The sequence below is a fragment of the Palaemon carinicauda genome, chromosome 30 (assembly GCF_036898095.1).
Source record: "Palaemon carinicauda isolate YSFRI2023 chromosome 30, ASM3689809v2, whole genome shotgun sequence".
NCBI classification, from domain to species: domain Eukaryota; kingdom Metazoa; phylum Arthropoda; class Malacostraca; order Decapoda; family Palaemonidae; genus Palaemon; species Palaemon carinicauda.
The window spans coordinates 50,530,495-50,553,116 of record NC_090754.1 but is presented as its reverse complement, the minus strand read 5'-3'; the positions used below and the strand labels follow the sequence as shown (position 1 = coordinate 50,553,116).

At 42.8% G+C, this 22,622-nt stretch overlaps 2 protein-coding genes across 3 annotated transcripts in view; both read right to left on the bottom strand.

The window, feature by feature from the left end:
* Nucleotides 1-22,622, bottom strand: part of LOC137623096 (uncharacterized) — a 62,013-nt gene that overhangs the window by 39,050 nt on the left and 341 nt on the right. Inside the window, exon 2 of one of the 2 annotated variants that reach the window (XM_068353755.1) lies at nt 577-748. In XM_068353755.1, the coding sequence (XP_068209856.1) occupies nt 577-738 (162 nt within the window). In that variant the 5' untranslated portion in view covers nt 739-748. The remainder of the gene's footprint in view (nt 1-576; nt 749-22,622) is intronic. The other variant, XM_068353756.1, reaches the window with a different exon arrangement.
* On the bottom strand, nt 2,258-21,240 carry LOC137623521 (mitochondrial dimethyladenosine transferase 1-like). Its single transcript, XM_068354355.1, is given in 3 exon segments — nt 2,258-3,423; nt 3,425-3,435; nt 21,156-21,240. Coding segments are annotated over 3 exon segments (1,125 nt in total). The 3' UTR covers nt 2,258-2,394.

Sequence of the window (22,622 nt, the reverse complement as noted above, 5' to 3'; positions counted from 1 at the left end):
TATATATATATATATATATATATATATATATATATATATATATATATATATATATATATATATATAAAGAGAGAGAGAGAGAAAGATGGGCTAACAACTGCTAACACAATCTTTACTAAACAAATGGAAATAAATTGATCTTCAGCTTAAATTCATAGCCATATGAAGAATGAAAGTATAGATTTCTTGTGAAACTTGTCTTCAAATTGAGGGTGTTGTACTACAATTGTAAGAATCTAAGAGCTAGAGCAAAGAAACACTCCTGATAATGACACTGGAGTTATCGAGTTTGTTAAAACTTTGATATGAAGAACAATGTATTGTAAATGTTATTCAGGAAGAATTTAGCAGACAATATACAAATATTCTCAATAACATGAGTACAGTACTGTACACCTCAAATTTGGATATAAAATAACAGTAGATGCTTTAATACATTAAAAAATATCATCCTTTTTTTTTAGCATAAAAAGAACAAAATCCAACTACAGATCTAATATCCGATCAATGCAGTATAGCAGCTTTTAAATAATGTACAATATAGGAATAAGATTTAAAAAAATACCCATTACTTACCCTTTTAGCACGATTTCTAAATCGTTTGATCGTTTGCTCAATCTCAGACTTTGTCCAAGTTGGGAGAAGTTCATGTAGGGTATCAACGTCAGCCCCATGTTTGTATAGAGCATCTAGTAAGTCCCACTTATCTTCATTAGACAACTCCACAGCTGATGCCATATCTGTAAAACTGTATCACATATTTTTCTTGTTAACTTTTGACTTACTTATTTCAAATATAAAAATGATTAACTTAAAGACCTATTATGCAATGTAGTATTATTCACTACAGGATTTATCAGTCTTGACCATCAAAGTTAGGAAATATTTCATAAGTGAATAAATAATACAGCAGACAGAGAGACTATTGGTAGCAGACTTTCTTTTTGCATATGTGAAACATTTTATGTTTACCTTAATGGCTAAAAATTTTGAGCTTTTCGACCATGAAACCATTTTTTTCTCTCCATCCCCTATATAACTCCTCCTGTAACTACCCTGTGGAAAAACGTGTTACTTCAGGAGAGTTAAACCGTATTGTACTTATTAGTTCATAAATTCAATTTACCTCTTGGATCTTGCATTACACAGGTCAACATAGATTCTTGCCTTTTCCAGGGGATAAATACAGTATAATAATCAATCTTTCCTACCCAAAACACCCCATTAGAAATGGTAAAGATATCCATAACAAATATCCATCAAATAACCACAGGAAATAAGGGATTTTGACGAAGGAAAAATCTATTTCTGGGCAAGGAACCTGTGTCGCCCAGTGAAATGCTCCTTAAAGCACCATTTCAAAGGTATAAATACTGCTAAATATACCAGAGATAAAAGTTGCATGGAATGCTAGGAATATATCCAGCTCGCTCACCCCTAAAGGGTGTCGGTATTAAAACTGGGGCGAGTGATACCACTACCAGAGATCCCTTTCCAATTAGACTTCTCCTCTAATATGAAAATAAGAAAATTGTTCTTTAAAACTACAGTACAGTATTATAGGTATACTTAAGCAATGCATCTTCAGACCTTACATCTATAATTTCCTTCTGTACATGTAGTAGATTGCTAATCTCTGTTTACTGGGTAATGTTCTCAGAAGAAGAAGACAAAAGTAAGTTCCCAGATCTGAATTACTCCCTTAATAATAACTTTTTTCCCTTACACTTCCCATCTCTGTCATGAACATTTTACAGTATTCACTAACTTGGTATATCTGTACTTTATGACCCACTTTTCCAAACTATTACCGCATTCGAGGCATCTCTCCTTGATTTAGTTCTAAACTTGCTCGATTTCATATAAAATTAGAGCCATTTTTTTCTTAAATAAGGATAATTTCATTTGTTCTAAATTAGGATTATTTTGTCTAAATAACACCATAAATGTTATTAATTGTTTTAAACCAAAAATGAGTTGACAACATCTAGTTTATGATTTAAGTTTTCCCATAAGTGGAAACCCAGTCTAATTTACAATAAAAAATTATATCATACCAATTGACCACTTGCTGAAATGGAATATTTATTAATTCATTTGTCATTTCTATTTATTCTAAGGTTAAGAAGCTCACCCTTTTGCAAAAGTAGCTTATGCTTCAAAGGCAAGATTCATGTTGATTAGTGTTAGAATGTGCACTGCATCTACAGTTGCATAATAATACTGGTTAATACAAAAGGAAGCAAAAGAAAATTGCTGTTACAAATAACATTTATTGCTAAGACAATATACAGTAAATATTTTAAGGATTTATTTGGGACATTGCTAATATATCTAAGATGCAAAGAAGTTAAAATTCTGCATATTTAACAGGTTCTGTACAGAGTCACTTTTCTATAAATTATCACTACTATCAAAATCTTCATTAAAATTCTTTTGATGAATAGAGAACTTTGCCAGATGAGGTTTTTGTTCTAAAATGGCCGAGTATGCATGGCACAGGCGGTTAAATTCAGGAATACTAAGTTGCATTGGTCTGGTTGTTGGGTCAACCTCTGCAACAGTAAACATTTTATCAACAAGTTCATCTCTAACTGTTAAAGGAAATAAGTTTCTAGCTCCTTTCACACAGTATTTTTGCCTAAATGAAAATATACTTCTTACAACTTTCTCAACGAGCTTAAACTCGAGGGGAATTTGTGGCTTTACTCGAGGAATGAAAGTAACAACACCAACGTCAACATCTGGTTTTGGTACAAATGCCCTACCTGGTATGGTGAACTTGTGTTTAACTTCACACCAATTCTGACACATGATAGATAACCTAGATCTATGTTCAGTACCTGTTGATGCCACCATTCGCTGTGCTACCTCTAACTGAAATGTAAGAGTCATAGGCACTCGGCCATAAGCCCAAGCATTTCTCTGTAAGCTGATATCATGTAGCCATCTGATGATGAGTGGTGTTGACACATTGAATGGCAGGTTTCCAATTATATGAATCTTGGGTATATTATCTTCCCAGGACTGCGCAGCCAGTTCCTTTGGAAAAGAATTCTCCATGTTGAAAGTAAGAACATCCCCCAACTCTATGTGAAGGTTTCCTTTACAGGCATCTTTCAGGAGTTCCAAAGAAGGAAGAAATCTTGGATCTTTTTCTATAACTGTGACATGGGCTGCATTCTGCTCAAAAATCGAACGTGTTATACCGCCTGGTCCTGGACCAACTTCACACACATGACAATTTTTTACACGACCAGCACTACGGACAATTTTGCTTGTTAGTTTAGGATCCATCAAAAAGTTCTGACTGAGATGTTTTGTAGCTCTAATCTTGTATAACTTGACAATTTCACTAATGGAAGGAAGTGGAGGAAGCCGATGGTAAGTAGCAGCCATGTGTTTGGCTGCAGCCTCTGCCATGCCTGCCATCACCTGTCAAAATTAAGTCATAATAATTGCTGCTTAGACTTTCATGTCATATTGTGGCTTATCATTTATAAATTTTGTACAATATGAATATTAAAAAGTTATAAAAAATGGAGAAGTTAAAAATATATGAATATTCACAGCATACATACCACTGATTTACAGTATTTATTTTTCTTTGGTAGTAAAAACCAGAAGTATATAGTCATTAACATTCATAGTAGCTGGATAATGAAAGTCCTTGTAAACAGCCTTATCTAGTCCAATTACATAAGTTGTCTTGGTTAGCACTGTGCTAGCATAAAATCTCAAAAAAATAATTTTTATTGTAAATAGTGGGTTGTAAAATACTAAGACAAATTCTAATTTTAGTTTTATCATCAGGTTATCTTTTCCAGGGGGTTAAGACATGAAATGATTCCCTTCACTTTCTTCTTTCTTGTGCAATTTTAGGCTGAATTTCCTTTTGGTGTAGGTCATAATCTATGCCCTTTTAGGATAATTTTTCTAAGTTTTTATGCTATGCTATGGAGAAATGGAATTTATCCTTAATAATTTCTTCCCAGAAAATAGTGCCATTGCTTCAGGTCTCTTTTTTCACAAATTCTCTTTGAGATACACACAGTAATAAACCAATATTGAACTCCAGAATACAAAAGTCATCAGTATTATTATAGTGTTTTTATGTCACATTTTCCCTGTACAGGATTGACAGGAAATGAGTTCTCTCCATTGCCTTCTATCCTGCACTCTGTCATTCTGAACAATTCCAACAGAGCTAGTTCTGTAGCTCTCTACGTTTTACACAGTTTCCTGGGTTTTTCTACAAGTCTTTGTCCCGCTACTTCCATATTTACTGTTTTTCTGACAACTGTTCCTCATCCCTCCTCATCGTATGTCCAAAGCAGCTCAATATTTTAGTTCAATGCCTTTTTTTCCCTCTCTCTCCAGCTTTTAGATACTAGTTCTTTGTTCATGATATGATTTTCAACTGCAACCTAGCCATGAATCTACAGTACATTCTAAGGTTATGCATTATCAAAATCGATGAATTTTTTCTTTTCAATACCAATGTTTCTACTGCACTGAGTAGTCCTCAGGTTGAACATTAAAATATGTGTACAGTAAAGTGGTGGTTCCTAAGCCGCAGGTTGTGTCACTTGAGTGACATCAGGTGATAGATGATGACACTACCACCAGACCACAAAATTCATAAAGATGATGGAACTTACATACTACTTACTGTGCTCAAGAAGTATCTGAGGCGATATAGAACTTGTGCCAAAGTCAAGAATACACTTGATTCAACATACGAAAAAAAAATTAAGAGGAACCTTGAACCTCCTAAATGTGTGAGAAAGAAACAAGTTGGTAGGCAACAATGTTATCAAAATTGACCCAAGATGATCATGCTGTATAACCCTCACTTGATAAAGGGAAGGCAGAGGATATCACACAGAATTAAAGGCTTTAAATAGGATACTCTATTGTGTAACTCAACTGTATCTGCACAGTTCAAGTTTGTATTCGGCTTGGGCTCTTGCATCTTTTGAGAAAAGATGAACAAGGAAGGGAGAGCAAGGACTGGTCACTCACCCTTTCATCCTTTGTGTCAACCTTTGTATCCAAGGTAGGTTTTCAGTAAATGAAGAGCTTAGGTTGCTATAAAAGCTGCTGAGCAGATACCATAGGTCCTAAAGATACTTTATACCCAAAAAATTGTGGATATCATTTGAAAGTTACCCTTAATACCCGTGTAACTGAGAAGATCCTTGTAATTAAGTGGAACAAGGCAATACCTCACTTATAAGCTCTTCCAGGACCATAAGGTCGTCCCATTTACTCGACAACCCAAAGAGCAAGAGGAGTTTTCTTGGACACCTATTTGTACCTGTCATTACTAACAGATAATGCGGATACCTAGTTTTAGATAATGGATGTTCTTCTCGTAGTACAGTACTGTAACCCAAAGCTCATACTGGGCACTGAAATCTTTTCAGCTTACCACCAATGAAGTCTAGGAGGGAGGGGTATTAGGCACTGACAGGTACTGAGTCTTTGTCAAAAATGCAGGAAGGGGGAAAATATGAAAGATCCCCAAATCTAAGAATGCAAAATTTGATACAAAGCCAAGAACCTTGTCAACAGACTTTGCCAAGGCTAAGATTAGCATGAAAATGATTGTGAATGCAAGTCTCTGAGGCTAGACCAGCACCTAAAAGAGACCACAGAGAATGGTAGAACTACTTCAGAGACTTGAGATAGCATGGAGGAAAGACTGTTCAAAGCTGTGTGTGAGTATGGATAACTTGAATGAGGACAAGGTATCCCTGCCTTTCAGTTACAAGACCAAGCTGAAAACCATGCAATAGCCTTTTACCACAGGGAATAGGAGTTTTCCTCAATGAAGATGGATAAAGTATAATAATCCATGATCTGTTTAAGAGTAGCCCCACCAGATAAATACTGTACCTGTCATGACACAAGCAACATAAGATGTCCCAATTCCTTTGGTACATAGTTGCAGTGGAAATTCAATGTAGATGTACCAGAACACCTACATAATCCAGTTGTGTTGTGGCTGATGAATATTTTTTCTTGAAATTCTTGCTAAGCTATAAACAAAAGTATGTGCTAGTGAAGTCTGGCTGCTAACCACATGTCCAAAGCAACAATGTCTTCCTGGTGTTTGCCCTACTTATTTTGTCAGAGATCAGAATCATTTCTAGTAGTAGGGAGGTTGACAAAACTCTCACATGGGGCACCCTGTTATCCACCTACCAGGAAAGAACATCCCTCACTGCAAGTAAAGGAAGATTGGAGGAAAAATTGTTGGAGGCAGACTAAGTTGGCTGACTTGTTGTGGAAGGACCTGCAGTGTCAACTTCCAGATCTTGCAAATAAACATTATCTCCTTGCTCTTCTGTTTTGGCAAGTGCACATCAACCATTTGGGTCATTATTTTGGCGATATATTTAAATTTCAGATGAGCAACAACAGCTATATAGTGAAAGGAGAGTGTTTTAAATGTTATCAATTACAATTGAACTTAACTAGAGTATGACAAATTCGAAGATAATTTGTATTTTTCCTAACCATACAAACCTTAGCTATTTACAAAGGGTTATTACTTTTAGCGTAGCTGAAATGGCGAGCCATTAGAATTTAACGAGGGTGTATTACCCCCGCGCTAGTTAGCGGGGGGGTAGGGGAGTGGTAGCTAGCTACCCCTCCTCCCCCTCACACACAGGTGAATACTCACTTTCACTTAGAGGTAGGACTTGTCTTGGGGGACAGGGCTGGCGGGCAAATATGTGTAAATAGCTAAGGTTTGTATGGTTAGGAAAAATACAAATTATCTTCGAATTTGTCATTTGTTCCGTAACCGAAATACAAACCACGCTATTTACAAAGGGTGACTTATCCCTTAGGAAGGGTGGAAAGTCCCCAGCCATACTGGCTTTGGCTTTACCCGGGGACTCAGAATCCGAGTGAGTCGCACTCGAGAAAAGGAGTCCCTGCACCTCACAAGTTCCTTGCTCCGCAAGGAACCATGTGGCCTACGTAAGCTTGTGTGTGAAGAAAGAAGTGTGACCCGTCCTAGGCAGTTGACCTGGAGTTCCAGAAGGAACTCTGGGTTAGGACGTTCCCAATACCACCTCGTCAGGGTATGGGGGACGCGACAGTATTGACTCAATACTCGGAACACAAGGAAGCATGGTTTACCTGCAGAGGTTCGAGGTCAGCTATGCAGAGACCAGGATGCTGCTTCCCCGTAGAGGGGATGATGAAGAAAGAAGTAAGGGCCAGACATACTTCTTTCGTTCATGCAGACTAAAACCTGATAACAATGCCCTCAACCTTCTGCTACCTGTCCAAAAAGGAGCCTGAGGTTAGACCAGCTGTTGTGTAGCCACCACAGAGCGATAGAAAACGTATCGAGACTCCTGTGGGTCACGCCCTGCAGGAAGCGGGCTGCGAAGGTCATCAGACGCTTCCAGACTCCAGCTTGTAGCACCTGCGTCACAGAGTAGTATTACTCGAAGGCGAGGGACGTTGCGATGTATCCAACATCGTGCTGTAGGGCGACGTGACGGGGGAGGGTCTGAAGACAGGTCGAGATGAATGTCCTTGAGTCCGGGCTGAAGAGGTATACTGGTGACTCTCCCCCCATGTCCTCCTTGTGTTCCCAAATCCGCTGCAACTGAGGCCAAACTGCAGCTGTTCCCAGCGCTAACCTCTCGATTCCTTACTGGCAAGAAAGAGAAGGTCTTGGGACATCAGACACAGAATGGAGACTCGAAATCTTGAATGAATCGGACCGAAGGGTCGGGACCCTCAGATTCTGAGTCTAGCCAACAACTCAGGAGCGAGCCTGAATGTTGCCTTCCCCTCTTCCTTAGAAAGGGGGGAGTAGTAAGAGACCAAGAAGATTGCTTACACACTGGCCGTGGCCAGAGTGAGCAGAAGACCCAAGGCGGAATACAATCCGAGGCCTGTCGTAAAAGGGTCTTGAGAAGATCTCTTAAAGGACTAAAAATCCGAGCCATGCTCCAAGTTGGAGGTCTTCCTCCGACTAGGGCAGGGACGATCGTAGCTTCGCATGAGCGAGGATAGATCCAGCGGGCAGGAAAAAGTTATTCCTTTAAGCCTGAAGGTCAGGGAAAGGCTGAGCGACAGGCTTCATTGCCGAGAGCGGAAAGGAGTTTCCTCCCGCCGAAAGGCAATAAGACAGTTATTGCTGGAGAAGAGGCCTCACGGGAAGAGGTATATCTCCCACGGCACCAACCACCTTAGACTCTTCACTTTGCCTGGGAGACCCCTGTGGATGACTATCGCAGATGACGCGACCTCAGTACCGCGACTGTAGCGGGTTGTCTCTTCTAGAGGAGAAAGCGTAGTGTCTCCAGGCATGAAGCCGAAGCGACGCCCCGGTTCGGGAGAGATGTCGCAGTGTGGTTGCTTGAGTAGTCTGCGCCGTGGGAGAAGCTCTCCCGGGAGTTCCGTCAGGGGAAGCAGAGGGTCCAGAAACCGTTCTGCGCATAGTCCCAGTGGAGCTCTCCCATTGAAAGGTTGACAGACAACCTGGTTTTGTTGAGACCCATTGTCCGCAGAAAAAAAGGAGGGAAGACGCAGGCGTCGAAGTTGTCCCACCATCACCGGAATGCATCTTGCCAGAGTCTCGGGGTCTGAGACTGGGGTGAAGACTAGTGGAAGCTTGAGGTTCCAAGGTGTCGCGATCAGGTCCCCCAGACCAGCACTTGCTGGTTACCCAAGGTCAAAGACCCCTAAGTACACTCTCTCTATGAGGCTCTGCTCGGATCGTCTGAGAGAAACATTCCCCTGCCTGGAATGAGAGAGCCGATGGTGGAATTGAGAGAATCTCAATCATCCCGGTATCTCTACTGCAAGATGTGAAGGTGTGAAAATGCGTCCCCTGCTGGTTAGAATGAAGTCGACGCGCAACGGGGCGACTTGGCAGGAGCTGTAGGATCTGAAGAGGGGCCAGACTAAGGCCCTTAAGCCTGCCTGAATGATGGAGAGGTATCCTTCAGGTCTTGACCATAGGCCTGGACCGGAACATGCCCCCCCCCCCTTTCCTTTGACAAGTCCGAGAACCGCATCAAGAATGTGGGGAAAGGACGAGAATATCCACTACCATCAAGAGGCTCCATAGGTCAACACCCATTGCAGGTTTAATAGTTCCGCTGGTCCCATAGGGCCAGGGAGTCCGGTTAAACATTGCCTGAAGCCACCGGAACTTGGATCGCCCCACATGGAACTTATCCTGAGGCGACCGTTCGGACTATAGACGGGTCAATGAGGAAAGAAGAACTAGGAAACGTTCCAAGGTAGGGCTGAAAGCTCTGCTTGACTGAGAACAGGTACTGCGACTCTCCTCAGTCTTGCCACAGTCAACCGAAAGGAAGGCTCGGAGGATGTGGTAACAGAATCTGGCGTCCCTAGGTGGTCACCCATCCAAGTACCGACGTTGCTTAACCTTGCTGGACGGACGAGAAGCGGGGTTTCCAATGTGGTAAGGCGGTTGACTCAATATCATGGCCAGATACTCCAGATGTTGAGGCAGAGAAGGCTCCAAGCAAAATACCATGAGCCCACACTCATGGTCAGCATCCGGAAGCTTGTCCCGGCGCTGAAGAAGGTCGAAACCCGAGCCTACCGGAGTTGACCAGCCCTCCAAACAGCAGAGGAGGCGGAAGCCTGCACCTGAGCGGCCAAGAGGAAGGCAGGGAGAGTTCTCTGGGGGAAACAAACCTGCTATGCCACGGCGGGATAGCCACACTGCATCATAAGCAGGAAAACTTGCAGTCTAGGCTGAATTCGACGAGCACCCTGGAAGATGGATGGAATGGAAACTGAAAGTACCCGTCCTTCCGATCCAGGGTTAAAGGAGTCCTGTCGCCTCGTTACCAGTCTGATCGATTCTGCTGGTCTACACTGGCCGAAGTTTGTTCGACAAACTTGATCAGGGCTGAGAGGTCGACTATGGACATCCCCTCTCAGATCCTTCCTTACAAGAAAGGATCGACTGAGGGGGCCGGGGGTGAAGCCGTCGATGATCCTAAGGAAGACCTTCGCCTAAGGTATGGATCATTCTGCCCAACCGGGCAACTCTGCTGACGCTATGACATAGAGGTTCAGAGACACTGAATTCGCTGACAGAGACGGCAGGCGCGATATCCTTGGCTACTCACAGAGATTGTGCGGGAATGGGCATCGGGAAGCTGTCATTCGGATGAGTAACCTTAAGCATCCTCCCAGCGAAAAAACCTGCAATCCTGGAGTTCGTGAACTCCTTTTAGGACTATGCCCCCCCGGGGAAGTCTCCCGTGCCATCTGTTCCTGACAGGAGGAAACTGCAATTGGACACCTTGTCCCAGTTGTCGTAGCCGATAACTTAAGCCGACGTGGTTGAAAGAAAAGGGCGCTGGAGCCCTGCAGAGTCTGGAAGAAAGCGCCTTGGAGGAGTGAAACCGGAAGTCGATTTACTCCGCACAGCAGCTGTCTAAGTCTCTGTCCTTGGGCACAGACAAAACTCTTCTCAAGGATGGAAGGGTGTCTGAGGTCGTCGACCTCCACAGATGAGACACCCGAAGGAAGCCTTCAGTCAGCGCGTCCAGATGGTACAACATCGAGCTTGTCCGCAAGTAGATACTGAACGATGAAAGGCCAAGGTGCCTGAGCTCGAGAGGAGGAAAGTACCCTTGATCTTCCTGTAGCTTCCTTGAACCAAACCTCGGGCCGTAACCGAGGAGGGAAAGAACCTGGTAAGCTCCCAGAGGAAGAGGTAAGCAGTCACCCCTTGTCCGATGGAGAAATCTTGAACGGAAAGCCCCCCCGCCAAAAATCCTTCCAGGGCGGGAGAAGGAGAGAGTACTCGTGCAGGAGAGGGGACCCTCGAGACCGACCTCTTGGGAACCAACTTCGCCCTGGGGGAAGTCACCACGAAGTCCACTCCTCTCTTTCTCTTCAGCGTAGAAGAGACAGCCGCTGGTTTGTTACCCTGGCCGGCGAGTGCTGGTTTCATAGCCCTCATTAACGCCCGTGCCAGTGGACCAAACCATGTCTGCTGCTCCAAGGACACAGAGTCCGAAATCCTCGCTAAGGTGAAAGGGGTCGGGCGATCCTTTTGGAGTGGGCACGACGGTACCTGCCTGAAAAGAAGGTGGGGAAGAATGCTGTACTGACCTGTCTTCGTCCTGCACTACCAACCTGTGCTTGGATGGAGGTGATCCCGAGTGCCGTCTAGAAGCACGCGTCCCTGCTGCTACCACCGGCTGTGGGATTCGCCGTGAACTATGGTCGCGCGGGCGCACAGGCGAGCGGTCGCGCGGGCGCGCAGGCGAGCGGTCGCGCGGGCGCGCAGGCGAGCGATCGCGCAGGCGAGTGGGCGTGAGGGTGGGCAGGTAAATGAACACGTGTCCGAGGCGACGAACGCAAGCGATGGCGTGTCGGCGAGGGATCGTGCTGCCGCGTAGGTGAAGAAGATCGCTGGCGATAATGACCGCATGATGGTAAGCGATGGCGAGCAGCATGTGTAGGTGAATGATCGCGTGATAGGGTGTGATGGTGATCAGCATCCGCAAGAGGGCGAGCGTTCAGGGTTGTGCGATGAGGAGCAGCATGCGAAAGCGGGCAATCGTGCAGGGTTGTGCGATGGCGAGCAGCATGCGCAGGTGAATGATCGCGTGAAAGGATGCGATGGTGATCAGCATCCGCAGGAGGGCGATCGTTCAGGGTTGTGCGATGAGGAGCAGCATGCGTAAGAGGGCAATCGTGCAGGGTTGTGCGATGGCGAGCAGCATGCGCAGGTGAATGATCGCGTGAAAGGGTGCGATGGTGATCAGCATCCGCAGGAGGGCGATTGTTCAGGGTTGTGCGATGAGGAGCTGCATGCGTAAGCGGGCGATCGTGCAGGGTTGTGCGATGGCGAGCAGCATGCGCAGGTGAATGATCGCGTGAAAGGGTGCGATGGTGATCAGCATCCGCAGGAGGGCGATCGTTCAGGGTTGTGCGATGAGGAGCAGCATGCGTAAGCGGGCAATCGTGCAGGGTTGTGCGATGGCGAGCAGCATGCGCAGGTGAATGATCGCGTGAAAGGGTGTGATGGTGATCAGCATCCGCAGGAGGGCGATCGTTCAGGGTTGTGCGATGAGGAGCAGCATGCGTAAGCGGGCGATCGTGCAGGGTTGTGCGATGGCGAGCAGCATGCGCAGGTGAATGATCGCGTGAAAGGGTGCGATGGTGATCAGCATCCGCAGGAGGGCGATCGTTCAGGGTTGTGCGATGAGGCGGGCGATCATGCAGGGTCGTGCGATCAGCATCCGCAGTTGAGGGTTGCGCGATGGCGATCAGCATCCGCAGTTGAGGGTCGCGCGATGGCGATCAGCATCCGCAGTTGAGGGTCGTGCGATGGCGATCAGCATGCGCAGGTGAGCTAGTAGCTGGCGAACCATGTTCCTTCAGAAGTGTTGGAGAACGTTGGCGTGCCAGCTGTAACACACGTGGGCGATCCGGAGATCGCTGGCGAGCTGATGATAGCTGGCGAGCTGATGATCGCTGACGAGCTGATGATCGCTGACGAGCTGATGATCGCTGGCGAGCTGATGATCGCTGACGAGCTGATGATCGCTGACGAGCTGATGATCGCTGACGAGTAGAAGGCTACGCGTGGAAGCCTGCGCAAAGAAGAAGAGTCCTTGACCCCGACCTGAACCGAAGTTCTAGATCGCGAGGGCGAACGTGGGCGCACAGGGCACGTAACAGGAACCGCAGGGAAGATCATCTTGAAAGCGCTGACGAACAGGAGCGCGCTGATGAGCAGAAGGGCGCGCAGGGAAACCCTGACGCGCAAGGGAAAAACCCCCGTGGGGGCAACCCTTTGCCCCGAAGGAATCGTTGTCCGCCGGGAGAATGATGTCCGTCGGAAGACCGCTGTCCGTCGGGCAGACCGTTGTCCGTCGGGAAGACTGTTGCCCGTCGGAAGACGAGATCAGACTGCTGTCCATCTGCACCAAGGCGGAAGATCGAGAAAAAGGAGTTGTAGGCTGCAAACGGAGATCCAAAAGGGCGCCTCAAGCACCCTTATAGGGAGATGAGAGGCCCTTACGACGAGGCGGACGGAGGGCCTTACGGCGAGGGAGGCCAACAGCAACAGCAACAGAAGAAACCTCCGAAGAGGAGTCTCTATGAGTGTACTCTCTCGAGAACGAAAGAGAAACACTTCGTGGAAGAGACTGGTCAGCCAGTGACCTAAAAGGAGCAATCCTCCGAAGAGGAGCTCCTGCAGTTGCCCAGCCCCTTGAGCGAAACTGCAGGTGCGACCGCTCAGCACCAAGAGCATAGTCGCACGAAAAAAAAGGCAAGAGAAGAACCCCCCAAAAGGGAAAAAACTCAAGCCTGGACAGGAAAAACTTCCCTCGAAAGGAAAGTTATCCGCCCAAGGAGGCAAGCCTCCTGACTGTTCTAAAATGAACTGGAGAGCTGTCTGTCGACACGGGAGTACTACCAGTAGAAGGAGACACGCCCCTGACGAAAATACAAGGGGGGAGGCAGCAACAGCCGAATCCCCAGGACTCAACCAGACAGCTCACACCGTTGCTATATTACAGAAACGAACTAGATCGGTAACTGTAAAAAAATAAAACAAATAATATTAGTACACATTCATTCCCCCGGGAAGGCTCCGAAGAGGAATCCCGAGGGAAAGGAACAAGAATTACACAACAGGCACGTGCCCTCACAACCACTTACACTCGCGGAAGGAGAGCTGTAACCAAAACAATTACAGGGGGTCCTCGGGTTACGACGCTGATCCGTTCTTAAGACGCGGTGTAACCCGAATTTCCGTGTAAGTCGGAACACCATAAATATACGTACTGTACTGTACTGTAAAGTATTACTGTATACTGTACTATAATAAAATGTATCAAATGACATAAAAACAATATTAGAAAAAAAGAAAACAATTCCTTACCACATGAATTACAGTAAATATCAATAAAAAAAGAAAACAATTCCTTACCACATGAATTAAAGTAAATATCAATAAAAAAAGAAAACAATTCCTTACCACATGAATTAAAGTAAATATCAATAAAAAAAAAGAAAACAATTCCTTACCACATGAATTAAAGTAAATATCAATAAAAAAAGAAAACAATTCCTTACCACATGAATTAAAGTAAATATCAATAAAAAAAAAAGAAAACAATTCCTTACCACATGAATTAAAGTACAGTGAACCCTCGTTTATCGCGGTAGATAGGTTCCAGTCGCAGCCGCGATAGGTGAAAATCCACGAAGTAGTGACACCATATTTACCTATTTATTCAACATGTATATTCAGACTTTTAAAACCTTCCCTTGTACGTAGTACTGTTAACAAACTACCCTTTAATGTACAGAACACTTAATGCATATACTACAGTACCCTAAACTAAAACAGGCACAAATATTAAAGGTGATTTTATATCATGCATTTCCTAAACATGCTAAAAAGCACGATAAAAAATGGCAACCAATGTTTTGTTTACATTTATCTCTGATCATAATGTAGAAACAAACTGGAGGTAGAGCTTTGCTTATTACCCAGACATATTTCCCATACTTTTCCCTTAGAACTACATCACATCTTCCTACTTTAGATATATAGATATATAGATATATATATATATATATATATATATATATATATATATATATATATATATATATATATATATATATATATATATATATATATATATATATACATATATATATATATGTATATATATATATATATATATATATATATATATATATATATATATATATATATATATATATATATATATATATGTGTGTGTGTGTGTGTGTATATATATATATATATATATATATATATATTTATATGTATACACATATACATACCTACATATATACATAAATACATGCATACATATATATATATATATTACTGTATATATATGGGTTATGGAAAAAATCCGCGAAGTGGTGAATCCGCGATGGTCGAACCGCGAAGTAGCGAGGGTTCACTGTAAATATCAATAAAAAAAGAAAACAATTCCTTACCACATGAATTAAAGTAAATATCAATAAAAAAAAAGAAAACAATTCCTTACCACATGAATTAAAGTAAATATCAATAAAAAAAAAAAAGAGAACAATTCCTTACCTTATTCCTATGGTTGGCTTGCACACTGGAAGGGATGTTGCAAGGGACGGAGAGACTGGTTTATTGTGGAGAGGAAGGTGCAGAAGATGCTGGAGAAACTGGGGCAGGTGAATCAGGATTCTCTGGAAGTGAGACAGAAGATGCTGGAGAAGCTGGGGCAGGCGAGTCTGGAGGTGAAGAGCCTACAAGAGGTGGTGGAGAAGCTGGAGAAGCAGAGGCAGCTGAGGTTGATGGCAGAGGCTCTGTAGCAATAGAGGCAGCTGAGGTTGATGGTAGAGGCTCTGTTGCAGGCAAATCTGGAGTAGTAGAGGCAGCTGATGTAGAGGGTGCAGTTCTCTCTACTTTCTTAAAATACCGCTCCAGGTTAGACTGGACAGAGAGGATCCTCTTCTCATCCAAAATCTCCTTATAACACTGCAGTAAGTCCATGACACCTCTGGAAACCCTGGTGAACCTGTCCATGTTGGGATCTTGAGCCTCGAAAGTTGCCAATGCTTGTTGTATCTCGGCAAAACCTTTTGACAAGCCCTGCCTTGTGAAAGCCTTAGGGTCTGGGGTGGGGGCTTCTTCCTCTTCCTCTATGATCTGCTTCTCCAGTTGTATCAAGTCCCCAGCAGATAACTCCTCTCTATGAGATTCTAGCAGCTCCGTAACATCATCAACCTCCATCTCCAAATCGGTTTCCTTACTCAGGGCAACAATGTTCTTGATAACATGGTCAACTGTGTCCTCAAACCCATGAAAATCATTAACAAATTGAGGACATAGCTTCCTCCTAACACCATTCATGTTTGTAACCTTCACCTCCTCCCAGGAATCAGCAATGTTCTTAATAGCATCAAGGATGTTGTAGGACTTCCAAAAGTCCTTCAGAGTCAAGTCCTTCTCCTTTGCTATGTACGTGCGGTTAGGCATGCGCTTCCAGAATAAACCTGTCTCATCCGCATTGAACACCTGATAAGCAGAATAACCCCCCTCCCTAATTATCTCAGCCAACGCTTTAGGAAATTCACTTGCTGCTTTCTCATCCCCACTAGCAGCTTCACCTTGCACTTTAAGATTATGGTAATTGGCCCGAGCCTTAAATCGCATAAACCAACCCCTACTAGCCGAAAACTCTTCACTTTCACTTTCTCCCCCCCCTTTCTTTTTTCAACGCTTCAAACAACCTTTTAGCCTTCTCTTGAATAACCATTAAGCTCACTGGAATACGCCGTTGATTTTGATCTTCCAACCAAAGCACTAATAACCTTTCCATTTCGATAATTAAACCACTACGCTGTTTCGTTATCACTGTTGCTTTCATTGGAGCAGATCCTTTTACGTGTTCAACAATGCGCTCCTTATCTTTAAGGATAGTAGCCACGGTCGAACGGCTAAGGCCAAGCGATCGGCCAATGTTCGTTGGCGTTTCACCGTTTTTAGACCGCTTAATAATGTCTAATTTCACTTCCATGGTGATGGCCTTCCTTTTCTTCGATGCACTACCATCAGAAGAATCTGCCTTGCGCTTTGGAGCCATAATGAAGGGCAAAAAGTTCAAAAAAACGATCAAACACGTGAGAGAAAGAACAGGCAATCACAACCAAAAATGGCGTATGAGTGGAACTGAGCGACGCCGTCTTCCTCGCCCACAACCACCGCAAAGCGTATTCATCCACCGCGCGCTAGAAACTAGTTCGCAATTGTTTACGTCGCTTACGACGCTAACGGTGTAAGACGGAACGACGCTTAATATTATTTTTATATTTTTATGGGGCGCGTTCGTAACGGCGAAACCGCGTAAGTCGGGACCGTCATAACCCGAGGACCTACTGTATAACAATTATAATTATGTAACTATGTAATTATGTAATTTAAAAATGAATGAACACTAAAGAAAGAATGAAAACCCCGAAAGGAATCGTTCTACAAGCTGAAAAACAAAAAACAACTACAATTAGATTCATAACTAATTGATACAAACGTACGGCGTAGCAACCCCCCACACGGAAAGGAAGCTAGGCTACAAGGGCGTAGTAACACGTAGTAAAAGGGTGAACGACCTCAAGAGAGAGAGAGAGAGAAAGACATAAGTCAAACTCGATCGCCACCCATAAAATACGCCGTGGTGGCCTAACTGCCGAGGCCTCCACGTAGATATCGTACACTACACACACACATCTGAAAAGGAAACTTACGTATTTCTATACTCAAATATATATACAAACATGAAAACATGTTTACATATATATTGAGTAAAAGAAAAGTAAGCGATTAAGTAAAGACAAAACAGACAATGGCTGCCAAGCGAGGACCAAGACAGAGACGTCTGTCACAGTCCGAGCCAAAAGTTAAAGTGAGTATTCACCTGTGTGTGAGGGGGAGGAGGGGTAGCTAGCTACCACTCCCCTACCCCCCCCGCTAACTAGCGCAGGGGTAATACACCCTCGTTAAATTCTAATGGCTCGCCATTTCAGCTACGCTAAAAGTAATAACCCTTTGTAAATAGCGTGGTTTGTATTTCGGTTACGGAACAAACAATATTTTTAAAGGTATTCTAACCAATATAATTGAATATATCTCTACTAGAACACTAATTAGAACACCATATCCTATACTCAGCTGTTAATAATAACAAATATGACAAAAATTTTCAATGTAATTTGTATTTTTCCTAACTATACAAACCTGAGTCCTTTACATAGGAGAATGATAACAGCGAAGCTTGAATACGGTAATTAAATTCATAACAAGGTGTCAACAGCTGGCAGGTAAGGGGTACTAATACCTCTTATGTTGTGAGCTTTGACATGCATGTGTCACTTCTGTGGAAGATGAAGCGAGGGTCCGAGAGATAACCTCTTGGCCAGAATGAGTTCATGTTCTTGGATATCTTTGATTTTCCCATGCTCATGGTGTTGCAGGTGAGGTCTAACGGTCCTTGTCCACTTCAGATAGCACCTCACAGGACACAATAAAAACTGATTAGGATCATTGGTTATAGGCCAAAAAACCCCGGAATTATTCGACGGTAGATTTGTGTTTTAGCTACAAGTAAGGGACGAGGGAGAGCAAGACCTGCTTCCACCCCTTTGAATGGGTGAAGTTGAAAGAGAGACCAAGAAGCTTGCTGACTCATTTAGCCAAAGCTAGGCAAACAAAGAAACCATTTTCAGGGTAAGGTCCCTGCATGAGGCTCGCCTCGACAGTTCATGATGTGTCCTCCTCCAAAAACGTAATACATGCACTGTACCTTAATAATGTTTCTCGATAGTAGACTCACAAGGACAGGTCCGCTCAAAACTTTGTATGAGCATTGAAATTTCTTCCAAAGAAGTCTACCTCCTTTAGTCTACAGACATAGCTGAGGGCCGAGCGAAAGCCTTTTACCGCTGGGCCAATAAGACTCTTAAGGGTGTTATCAACCCAAGGTAGTTCAACCTGAAGGAGAAGACACTCCAATTCAAGTTCCACACCAAAAACTTGTCCAGAAAAAGGAACTCTGTTGCGGATTTTCTCTCAAGATACCCTAGGATGAGATCATCCCACAAAGCTTCGGACATGGACTTGCAGGACGACATTCAAGTGGCAGGAGAATGTGCAACCACTGCCACTTTAGGATAGGACGCCATTTTATTGGATGAAGACTGCATCAGGAATGCCACATACCTGTACAATGACCAGATGTATCAACTATTCCTAGCCAGAGTCACTGGCGATGATTGGCCCCAATAGAATTCACAAAAACTCATTTGCATCTTGAAGCACTGGTATTCATACCCCCAGCAGAATATCCCTTCCAGCAGCTTGTCACAGATATTTTTCAGATAGAAAGAAACCTATATATGGCATATGCAGACAGACTAGCGGGTTTGTTAGAAGTAGCTCCTTTCCCTAACATTGCCAAAATCTAATAAAATAAGTAACTACCTTTGGTACTACTATTCACATTGGGGAGACTTTAACAAATATCGACTGCTTCCCAATACTCTCAGTCCAATGGCAGGGTAGAATCAGCTATCAAATCAGCAAAAAGGCTCCTCCAGGAAAATACATTGAGTCAGAGAAGACAGTCCTGGCGATACTTCAGTATAATATCTCAACACACCTCGCAGGGGAGTCAAGAAGTCCCTGTCACAGCTTGCAATGGGCCGCAAACTACAGTACACAAGAAGGTTCCTACAGCCAAAAGACATCTGTTAGTACAATAGCCTATACAGGTACTGGAGACAGACAATAAGTCAAAGGGAACAGCAAGTGGCATTATCGTAGGAGCTTATGCACCCTTGAAACCTCCAAGAGACTCTCACCAATTGAATCATAGACCCATGTGCGTATACAGAACCAAGATACCAAACACCGGAACAGGTCAGATGTAATCTAAAAAATCCAGCCCTATTGTCAGTACAGTACAGTACAGTACAGTACTCAGTTACACTCAATTAAAACAGTAGGGTTTCAAAGAGGAACAGACGGCACTTGACAGTCATCGCTTCATCACCAAGCATACTAATGTCCCAGCCTGGCACCTCCATGAGCCCTATGTCCTCAAAGCCAGTCACACACTCTCGTCAGGAGTTCAGTGTTATTAGTAGACCTAGAAGGGGTGCTAGTAAACTCAAGTGGCTCAAAGTATTGAGCCTTTTCCACCATGAGGCTAAATACTACACAGTATTCTAGAAGTTTTATTCCAGCTGTTACCAAGTTGTGGAATGATCTTCCTAACTGGGTAGTTGAATCAGTAGAACTTCAAAAGTTCAAAGTTGGAGCAAATTTTTTTATGTTAACCAGGCTGACATGAATCTTTTTATAGTTTATATGACTTATCTGTTTTTGATGTTGTTAATAGTTTATATAGGACATATCTGTTTTGATGTTGTTACTGTTTTTAGAATGATATATTGTTAATTTATTCTCATAATTTATTTATTTCCTTTTCTCACTGGGGTATTTTTCCCTGTTGGAGCCCTTGGGCTTATAGCATCATGCTTTTCCAGCTAGGGTTGTAGCTTGGCTAGTAATAATAATAATGTGATATTTTTATTAGTTATTTTGGTTAATATGTACAGTACAGTACTTTGATTTCTAGCGAAACTGGAAATTGCAATAGGAAATGAGCGAGTGCTGGTCATTTTGGTATTTTTCTCTATATGAATAATGGGGCTGGGGTATAACAACTTACGAATTGATCAAGTAAAATGTGCAAATTCATTTTCCAAGGCCATTGTTTACTTTTGGGTGGATGATTGTTGGTTACTGCGCATGCATTCGCTTTTTGCAGCTTTCTGTTTTTTGTATGATGTAACTAGTAGCTGTTTTTTTTTTTTTTTTTTTTTTAACCAACTGAGACCTTTCAAATATTCATGCAAACGTTCCTGGATGTTGTTTTACAAGAGCCATTTTTTCCCCCCAATCCGCTTCAGTTACAGCATGACTACCACCACAGGGGAATTCAATCTGTTTTGAAATTTAGTGTAATTTCAATTATTTCTTTTATTGATTATGTTTAAAACACTCTCTGTTCAGTATAAGCTATTGCTTTGCACGTGAAAGTAAAAAAATATCCCCAAAATAATGACCCACATGATTGGCATGCACTGCTCAGCAATGTACCGCTTGGCACAACAGAACAAACCGAGTTAAGACGGAGCAAAAACCAGTTAAGAGACATGATGTGAATTAAATTATAGGTAATTATGGTACTCTAATTTCACATCATTTATATGATTCATATGTATTTCCAATTGGGTATCTTGTGTTTATTATGTATTTCTGACCATTATTATTACAGCTAATCACTCGTTTTTGGGTTTCTCCACCCAAAACACTGGTTTTCCACTAGGGTCCCCCATAATTCTTATTACATAGGGGTAGGAAACCTCAAGAACAGGTAGTTTGCCCCAATATTCATGGTCAGAAATAGATAAAACAAAAGATAACGAGTAGGAAAAATATATTGTCCAATTATTTAGCTAGAAATTAAAGCATATATTTACCATTATTTTATACAATTATGCCAATCCAAAATCTTATTGTCTGTTACCTGTAACCAAATTGTCAAGACTGAAATGGATTTTTTTATCTATATGTTTACTTGTAGGGTAATTGAGTTTAATATCATCAAACATTATGTTCAGTATATTTCACTATACTTTAAAGTTAAATTATTTAATTTTTGCCTTTCTCTTTTTACCATAATTATAGTGTGATCTGTCCCTTAAATTGTTGCCATGTATAATCTTGGAGGGGAAGGGATGTACAATTTGTCTTAACACTTTTACCCCCAGGCTATTTAGAAATTTCCAACCCTTAACCCCCAGGGGGTTATTTTTTTTCCAGCACATTTTGCAGTATATATTTTTTAAATTGCTCTAACAGCCTTAATTTTTGTCATAGAGAGGTCAGGTTGGTTTCATTCTCTTGGAAAATGCCTGAATTTTCTCAAAAAATTATCAAAAATATGAAAAAAAAATTTTCTAGCATTTTTTTTGCAAGGACGTACCGGTACATCCATGGGGGTAAAGGGATGGGTTTTGTGAAAAGTACCAATACGTCCTTTGGGGGTAAAAGGGTTAATCATGTGCTGCCTACTGATATGGAGCTACAACCTGTTATCATTGTGGTGGTCAGTTGGCTCTCTGTTACCTCACAATCAACACCGCTGTGGATCTGTTGTCATATTGCAAATCCTAAAAAATATTTTTGCAATAGAGAATATTGATTTGGGGGATATATGTATGATAGCGGCCATTTGTGTGTATTATTATGTCTAACCTAGAATACGGCAGTGTAAGGGGGGGTTGCAGGCGGGGCCCCCCTCCTACAGCAGTGTACGGGGGGTTGCAGGGCCCCCCCTACAGCAGTGTAAGGGGGGTTGCAGCCCCCTCCCCCCCCATTAGGTAAGTAGGTAAGGACATGGCTTGTAGGTTAGGGGGGAAAGTTTAGGTTAGTTGATGTCCATTTTTAATCAATGCCTGAGGAACTGGCCGCTGATATACAAAGGCTCCCAAGTTGGTAAGGGATGAATGTATTCCGTTGGGATAGGCGTGAACTTTCGTATTACTTATGTCAATTTTATTTCAATGAAGTTCTGGTTTATCTTGATATGATATATAATAATAGCTAGTTTTACGATTTAAGAAATATGACTTAGTGTTACCTTCCCAGCATTGAAGCCAGATGGAAGCAAATACAGGGTCGAGACTTAATATTAGGGTAAACTAAGGATAAAGCAGTTTAAGAGGGAAGTCTTCCACCCCGGTTGGTAAGGATATGGCTCCTAGGTTAGGTTAGGTGGTCTTATAGTTAATTTTCTTTTAAGTGCAGTTTTTCAGTCATAACTTTTGAAATATTACACTCAATTTGTCCTTAATAAACTACAAGGGTTTCAAAAACTAACAGTAGGCTTGGCAGAGCACAGCTTTCTTATATATTAAGCCCAAACGAATAGGTAATGGATAACTCACCGATCATACCAACTCTCTGCTCTTTAAACGTTTAAAATGCCCTT